Source organism: Lactuca serriola, chromosome 2 (genome assembly GCF_051521515.1).
Source record: "Lactuca serriola cultivar US96UC23 chromosome 2, Lser_US96UC23_V15, whole genome shotgun sequence".
NCBI lineage: Eukaryota > Viridiplantae > Streptophyta > Magnoliopsida > Asterales > Asteraceae > Lactuca > Lactuca serriola.
Window position 1 is genome coordinate 129,909,728 of NC_136409.1, and position 8,951 is coordinate 129,918,678.

The following is an 8,951-nucleotide window of genomic DNA, read 5'->3' on the forward strand; positions in this document are numbered from 1 at the left end:
AGCTACATTTTTCCTCTCAATATAATATTTTCTTGTTGTTAAAAAAAAGTTCTTGCCACATAATGCATTAACGGTTTTATTGCTAGCTTCTCCCTATCTTTATGCTTTTAATATGTTGCCATTCATAAAAATAAAAATTTAAAAGGAATCCAAAAGCAGGAATTGGAAAATAATCGTTTTTAGAACAGCCGAGAAGGGGCAAAACAATACTGACCATTCAAACTCACCATACTACTTTAGTGACGTAACTTCTCAAGAATCTACCAATACGAATCATATAGAGGCACCATTTACATTTTGCGTTACTTTTTGTATATTTTGTTTTTATATTTCATTCTATATATACCCTAGTAATATTACTCAAATACATCCATATAAATACGATCAGACGCTTACAAACAAGTCCAAAGCACCAACACACATTTATTTGGACAAATAGCCCTTTCCTTGAACGATTTCTTTACAAATTCGTAAACGATGATAGGGCTAGAGGATGTTTATAAAGTGGTCGCAGCCACAGTGCCCCTCTATGTTGCTTTACTTCTGGGCTATGGTTCGGTGAGGTGGTGGCATATTTTTACACACGAACAATCCAATGCTATTAACCGATTCGTATGCTTCTTCACCCTTCCCCTCTTCACTTTTGAGTTCACAGCCAACATCGACCCTTTCAACATGAACTATCGTTTCATAGGTGCTGACGCTATCTCCAAAGTTATCATTGTGATTGTTCTTGCATTTTGGGCGAGGTTTAGTGGCAAAGGAAGCTACTCTTGGTCCATAACAAGTTTCTCTCTATGTACTTTGACAAACTCTCTTGTTGTAGGAGTACCATTGGTTAGGGCTATGTATGGTCAAGAATTTGTTAACCTTGTTGTACAGGGATCGGTTGTCCAAGCGATCATTTGGCTCACTGCTCTCTTGTTTGTGTTAGAATGGAGAAGATCAGCGACAACCGAGTGTTCTGTCAATGCAACTAATGAATCCAAGGATTTGGAAGGAAACCCAAAATTGGATGTTCGTAAAGATGAAGTTACTAGAGCATCATCGTATGTGTCGTTATTGAAAGTCGTCTCTTTGAAACTAGCTATGAACCCTAATTCATATTCTTGTGTCATCGGCATCATTTGGGCAACCATATCGAACAGGTATAGCTAATTAGCGATAGTACAAAATTCTCTTTTATTCTCATGAAAACTTGATATATATTTGACCATTTGTTTATGATTCGTTAAATCTTTCAAAAAAACATTGGAAAAGAGAGAAAACAATAATCTTGTAAACCCGAATCAACGGAAATCAATATATTTGCATGAGGAGCTACAAAAGTTACGTTATTTTAACATGCATGAAGGTTTTAAGATAATTATTTTGTTTCTTCTTATCATAGGTTTAACTGGCCAATGCCAATCATGATTGAAGGTTCGGTATTGATCATGTCTAGGGCTGGAACAGGAACTGCAATGTTTAGCATGGGTAAAGAAAGATAAACTTTTACTTTCTTAAATCATATGGTTTTCGTAAAAGTTACAAATTAATGAATGCATGATTCTTGGGAAACTTGATGCAGGTTTGTTCATGGCACAGCAGGAGAAACTAGTTGCATGTGGAACGACGATGACGGTGATTGCTATTGTTCTCAAGTTTTTCGCCGGACCCGCCGCTATGGCTATCTGTTGCATCGCCGTCGGTCTGCATGGGGATGTTTTACGTGTTGCTATCATTCAGGTGAACACTCTCTTCGATTTTCAGATTATGGATCAATTGTAATAAAAATCGGAATAAGATGACGTAATCTTGCTTTTTCATGTCTTTCTACAGGCTGCCTTACCTCAATCTATCACCTCATTCATATACGCAAAAGAATATGGATTGCATGCGGAAGTACTTAGTACTGCGTAAGTTTTGGTTTTCTAAATATTATAATTATAATTTTTTTTTTAAAGAAATATATGTGCTATAACGAGATTGTATATATTAAATTTTAGATGTGTTATATTTCAGGGTTGTCTTTGGTATGATTGTGACTCTCCCAATTTTGGTTGGCTTCTATGCTGCCTTGGAATTTCTACATTGATTCCTTCATTTACAGCTTATGATTTATATGTATCTAATTAAAATATGAAGATTTTAATTAAGTTATTATTACTAGAAGTTTTTACATGCCTAAGATATCTATAAAAAAAATTCAGAAAGATGAAACTCAATTTTAAGGAAAAAACACTTCGGTCATCAGTTAAGTGTTTTTTGATATTTAGTCGACCAATTATATTGTTCTTTCTAACAATGGATCGCATTTAAATCTGATGGAATTTGAATTCATTCTAAATGAGAATATAGTTTATATGCCTTATTCCTTTTGCCTATTCTTCCAATATCTTTAGTACTTTTCAGTATTTCCTTTAATTTAGAGTGCTTTTGTTATAGTTCATTATTACGATGTTGGTTTTTATAAGTGTCAAATAAATTGATTCAAGTTGTAAGAAAATTATGTTGGATTGGGTGCTTTCAAATATCTTGCATACATTGGAAATATATAGAAATTGTCGTAAATATCTACTTTTTTTTTGTGATGCTTTTCTTAGAACGATCAAATTTACATTACAACAAAAGACCTTTTACCTACGGTGAAATTTGTCTATAGTCCGCACGTAATATTAGGTCATGAACCACATATATATTATCCACATTAATCCGTAGATAATTTTTTCCTACTGATCTTCGCTAAGGATTTTCCACATGTTTTTTTCTAAGAATTATACAGATTTCTTTTGCTACCAATTACCCATACATATTTATCTTCACGGATTACCGAGGATTTCTTTTGCTAAAAATTATCCATGCATTTCAAAGCAGCACAACAAACCTTGTTTTTTTGTATCATCATTAATGTTTTTTTACACAATTGACTATTAAAGCTCAATTTCGGTTGTTAAATAGGGGCTCCATCCAAAGAATATGTCGGTTTTCAACTAAACATCCCTTACTTGGCATGGTGACGTGGAGACCAAGAGGCTATAGCCCGTCTCTCTCCACATAAATAAAGGAAAATGACACATATAGCTAATATAAAATATAGCCCATGAACTTTTTAGGGTTAAGTCGTTTACTCATTTAAATTTTTTCGTGGCTTTATAGGGGAATTAAATTGTGGGCAACCTGTCCTTTTAGTCATCTTTACATGTTTTAGCCGATTTGAAAAACTTGGGGCCTGCCCTTCTCTCTCTTTCTCTCTCTACAGTTATTCTACAATCATCTAAGAACAAATATATCATTCCCCTTGTTCTTCCTCACAAAATCTCAAACCCACCAGCAACCTTCCTATTTTTCAATTTTTGGGCTACATCTTCTCCAGCCCTACACAAACCGAACATGCATTCCGGTTGTTGTATCTCCGCCACATTGAAGTCACCACTACATTGTTATGTGACGATATTGCCATTTTCCTTAATATGATCGCATCTGAAAATCACAGGGGTAGGAACCATCTTTTCTATTGACAAAACACTCACTTGAAATCGTTGCTCATTGTCGTTCAATCATTCCTCCTGCCGCCACCGCTGGAAGCAGGCGACCTACGCCTCTCCTAAGCCAGTGCTAACTATTCAAGTAGTTTCTTTGTTTTTTCTCCATGTATGTAAACATCGAAAAATCTGGTATTTAAGTTGGTAAAAATCAGATGAAAATTTTGGTGAATTTCTTTGTTTGTGAATTCAGAGTATGTATATATGTGTGAAATTAGATTTTATATGAATTTCTTGGTTTGTGAAATCAGAGTAGGGTACTTCTCTAAGTTGTCATCGTTTCGTGTTACTAAATTTATCAGTTTTTTACCAATTGCAACAATGAGGCACTGTTCATGAATCACTTGGAACTTGTCTGAATGATAATGATGATGAATCTGGTAAGTTGGAGAAAGAGAAGCAGAATTTGCTACAAGTTGAGGAGGTGGTTATAGTTTAACTGATAAAGAAGGAATAATAAGGATGTTGGAGTGGAAAAAGGGAAGCATCATATGGAATTTGAAGTTAAATGTGGTCAAGAATCAGAAGATGTAGATCAAAAATCGTGATTAAGTCGACATTGTGTGTGTCTGATGCATGGAATTGGAATAAACTGTTGTTATGTAATCATGGATGAATGAATGATTCGAGTATTACTGGTCAAAGTCTATATGGAAAAGGAAAATTGGTCAAACAAATGTCTATGTGGCAAATGGTTACCGGATGACCCCTTCATTTTGTCCAAAATGACGTAATCGACCCGACAAAAATAACTTCGGTCTCTCATAAAGCCACGAAAAAACTTAAGTGACTAAACGAGTCAAACCTAGAAAGTTCGTAGGCTATATTTGTCATTTTCCCCGTAAATAATTACTTATTTTTTATTTTTAAATTTCAGAACAAAATAAACCAATAATAAGTTTAAATAACCCTAGATAATTCATCCACACCTGCTCTGACGCCGTTTTCCTCTTATTTTTCTTGCAACCTCTTCTTATTTATTGTTAATATGCTTATATTTCTACGTGGTTTTCTTTTTCATCTTCTAACTAACCTTCAGAAGCAACGAACGAACCCTAAACAACCTTCGAACCAACGGTTCAACACAACGAACTGCCATCAGATATCAAACCAACATTCAGAAGCAAACTACAAGAATGCTAGCAGTGGTTTCGATTTCAGCTTTGGGTGTTATGGTGGTGGTTTTGGAAGAAGATGAATGGTAGTGGACCTAGGAGGTGATTGCAGTAGGTTTATGATCTGTGGTTGTTGGATAAATTTATTGTTGACTTCACTTAATAAATAATAATAATACATTTAATTTAATATGAATGAAAAGATATAATTAAATGAAAAAGCCACCTTGAGGCCATCTAAACATATCAAATGGAGGGAAATTGGGAAATTTAGTTGTTCCCCCTCATTTTTGTTGAGTATAGTAATATACATGAAAAGTACATTGGTATTTATGATATAAATATATAAAACATTTTATATGTGAACAAGACAACTCTTAATAGAGCAGGGTATGGGCTAAGCATTAGGTATAATAATAACTATGAGGCAAACCCATGCTACACATGGGTTAAAGGTGTTTCATTTTTATTTTTATTTTGGAATTTGTCTATAAAAATGAAGACAATGTCAAAATTATGTAGATTACACGAACAACAACACGTTGTAGGGTGGAATCATGAAATGTCATACAAACAAAACTATAGTTCAATTAATAAGTTTACATTAACATCCTATTTTTACTTAATCAACATACAACTTTGATTTGATGTCATCTTAAAACAATAAAAAAAATATATAAATTCTAAAGTTTTCTACTCATTTAATTTCACTCTACATAAAATAAATAAAAGAGACTGTCAGCCTGGGTAAAAGAATACTAACTCATGCCTTATCTTTATTTTCTAATTTGCAACATGGAATTGGATTACATATTGAGACAATCCAAAGCAGATCTCAACAGACCCATTCATCTTTCTTTCCATGTCAATTTTCCATAATGCGTTAAAATCTTTTCGAAAACTGTCCTACAGAGCTTTTTTGAAGACCAACCTGCATCCGAATGAAAAAAGAACTAAAATCAATAGTTAAGATACAATAAAATAAACAAATTTCAAAGTTGTTTGTATGTTTAATTATATATGAGTACCTCTTGTACCAAAAAAAGTAAAATTTTATTGCTATAACAAATGGATATTCTAATATTTTTTTGTGTAACATTTTAATTTTTTATCATGTTATGAAGTTGTTCTTCATTTTTTTTTAACATATTGTGCAAGAATGTTTCATATTTTTACCAACTCATCAGTACTTGCAATTTGAGGCTTTAATAATTCGATATTGAACATAGTAAACAAGAGAGTTTAGGATCAAATTACCAAAATCAAAACTATATAACTTTATATTTGGAAAAAAAGATAGCCACATTAAAACATTATAATTTATGTAATATTCTATATTTAGTAGTTATAGATTACCATGACTGAGGTCAAAAACCATAGATGCAACCACTTCCAGCATCAACAATCATCATTTTAACATTTTTATCATATAATCAAATAAAACTTGAATACCATAAAAAATTTATGGATTCTAATTTAATGATGTTCGTCATGCTATGCAAATACTTTGAAGTTGATAATTATAATTATTAAAATAAATGTTACCTTTCTAATGATGTAAGAGTGTAGAAAGATAAGAAGCACATCCATCCATTAAACGATTCTCATATATATTAAGCACTTCTAAGAGAGGAAATAACACATGACATTCACAAATCTATACGTGAAGAAAACACTTTTACTATTAGAGGAGAAGTTTTGACATATTTATCAAAATTTGGGCCATACTTCATATCTAACAGCTCGTTCTCAAGTTGAAGAAAATAAAATAAATAAGAGAAAATAAAGTAAGAAAAGAAAAGAAGAGAAAGGAAAGGAAAAGAAGTTTGTCTTTTGTGTTTACAAGTTAGTAGAAGGAAAATTAAATATTTTGTTTTTTCTTTCCAAATCCTTCCAAATTGGAAGGAAAGTTTGGAGGAAAAGCGATCCTTCAAATTCCTTCCACTTTCTTCCTTTAATGAACCCAAGGATCACAAATTTATTTTTACTTTCTTCTCATCTCCAATCATTTCTTTTCTTTTCTCTCATTAAGTTGAACTCGGGAACATATTGTAATGGACAAAATGAGTAAGACTTACGGGATAAGGACCAAACTAATAAGGAAATTAGAAAGTGAATTGAACTTGCAATTTCCACCATATCACAGGGATCATTTGAGTAACATGATGAAGCAATGTGGTATTTTGTATAAATTATTCTCCATGTTGTCTGCAAATCCAACATTTTGTCTTCAAATACTTGAAAAATTAGATTCATATAACAACGAGTTGCGATTACCTTTTATTGATATAAAAAAGACATTCGATCGCAGACAAAAATGGATAAGAAACATGTTTACGGTCGTATATTGATTTTAATACATTTTATTGTTGTCGGGTATGGATACCTTATTTCTAACTAAGCCTCCAATCTTGATAATGTCACATTGTATTTCATCATTTAAAATCTTAATGGCCTGCGACAAAATTCACTTTCACATCAAAAAAATTCCAGTAAAGCAGATAACTTAAATAATAATAATTAAAAGAACTCTAATTTAGTTTTTTATACATATAATTCTTTTCCATTTCCATCAAACCAAACTCATGACATATTTCAATTGCTTCAAATTTCAATAAAAACTTTCAGTATGATGTCAAACCAAATTCACCTCACATGAAATAATATGTTCTTTTCGTGAACCTTTAACGGTAGGCCATGCTTCCAGCAAATACATCTTTAATTTAAATGATAATCACTAAAAACTCTAATTTAGATTTTATACATATAATTCTTTTCCATTTCCATCAAACCAAACTCATAACAGATTTCAATTGCTTCAAATTTCAATAAAAACTTCCAGTATGATCACGAACCAAATTCGGCTCACATGAAATACTATGTTCTTTTCGTGAACCTTTAATGATAGGCCAAGCTTCCAGCAAATACTTCTCTACATATACTGTTGGGTTTTGGTCATAAGAACATCCTATGTGCTCATACAAACCCTAATGCTTGGATCTAGGTTTCTCTATTGTACATGCAAGTTATCCAAGACTATAAACCCTAGATCTAGAATATGATAATCAATATAACATATAATTAGGGTTTAGATCATACCTTGATTGTTATGTAGCAATAACAATCTCAAATCCTTCTTGTATTGACTTTAGAAAGCTTAGAGTGACAAATGTCACTCCTCTAATGGTTCACAAACACCAAGAGCAAGAGGATGAAGAGGAGGAGAGAAGGAGGCTACCAAAAATGTGTGGAAACCCTAGAGAACAAGTTCACCACGTTTTTGGGGCATAAGGGTTCTATATATAGTGAGGCTATTAGGGTTATCTAACAAGGAAACCCTAATTTGGATGCTTAAGCCCTAAGCAACCCATGGACTCCTTTCCTTAAAGGCGTTGGACGATTTCTAATGGGTTTCCCCATAGAATTCGTCCAACCTTATAATATAAGGCAATCCATGACCCAATTGCAATTATCTTATAATTACAATTCTAGTCCCTTAAGTTTAATTAATCTCTTTTTAGTCACAAACTTAATTCTTATTCATTCTTGCCTAATATTAATTAAACAATATGATTTCTCCTTTAATATAGTATTCTCATAATATATTAATAGATCATATTTAATCCTTTCTCTCCATAATTCATCCTATCAAGTTGCTTTGGTGAAAGCAACCCAAAAGGACCATGCATCATCGGGTCAAGTACATACCAAAATAGTTATGGACTTAGACACTAATCCAACAGTCTCCCACTTGGATAAGTCTAATAACTATTATGCATATGACTTCAGATCCTGATCTGCAATCGTAGCTTTCCAAAGCCGCTGTCAACTCTGATCCTATCAGATACGTGTGTCCTTTAGATAAGGGATCATATATTCCTCCATTCTAGATATCATATGAGACATGATTTCTAATCATTCTCTCTGTAGTATTTCTCGATTTTCAATTTATGACGATTGACTAATTGAACAAATCAAATTAGCCCTAGCCCGGCCGAGCATTTACGTTTCTCATCACTAAATCATTGAGGGGCCCAAAGATATCGCTTTTATCCTACTTTAGATAAAAGGAACGGATAAACTTTGATTCAATGCTCGCTTGTACTCACTCACCGAATCACACCCAACAATATGTTTTATGACACCAAGTTACTGGTGCGTTTACATATTATCAATGTGTAACCGATTTGCAAGATACAACTCACACATCTCGGTTTCAAGAATATAAGATGTTATCGTCTCACCAATCACTCGTGATATAATTCATTGAGTGATCCAAGTGAGTGTGGGTTTAATCCAATGCTCAAATCAT

General features: G+C 32.8%; 1 protein-coding gene across 1 annotated transcript; it reads left to right on the top strand.

Moving 5' to 3' along the window:
- Positions 1-382: 382 nt before the first annotated feature.
- PIN5 (Auxin efflux carrier family protein) lies at positions 383-2,163 on the top strand. Its single transcript, XM_079024638.1, has 5 exons — positions 383-1,148; positions 1,391-1,476; positions 1,571-1,728; positions 1,822-1,898; positions 2,005-2,163. Exons 1-5 carry the CDS (start codon positions 478-480, stop codon positions 2,075-2,077), a joined length of 1,065 nt encoding a protein of 354 aa, XP_078880764.1. The 5' UTR covers positions 383-477; the 3' UTR covers positions 2,078-2,163.
- Positions 2,164-8,951: the final 6,788 nt, after the last annotated feature.

What these genes read in the sequence shown, in the direction of transcription:
- PIN5 (XM_079024638.1), top strand. Translation starts at nt 478, where the DNA reads ATGATAGGGCTAGAGGATGTTTATAAAGTGGTCGCAGCCACAGTGCCC. An exon ending in TACGTGTTGCTATCATTCAG is followed by an intron (nt 1,729 to 1,821) that starts GTGAACACTCTC and finishes GTCTTTCTACAG; the next exon opens with GCTGCCTTACCTCAATCTAT. An exon ending in GCGGAAGTACTTAGTACTGC is followed by an intron (nt 1,899 to 2,004) that starts GTAAGTTTTGGT and finishes GTTATATTTCAG; the next exon opens with GGTTGTCTTTGGTATGATTG.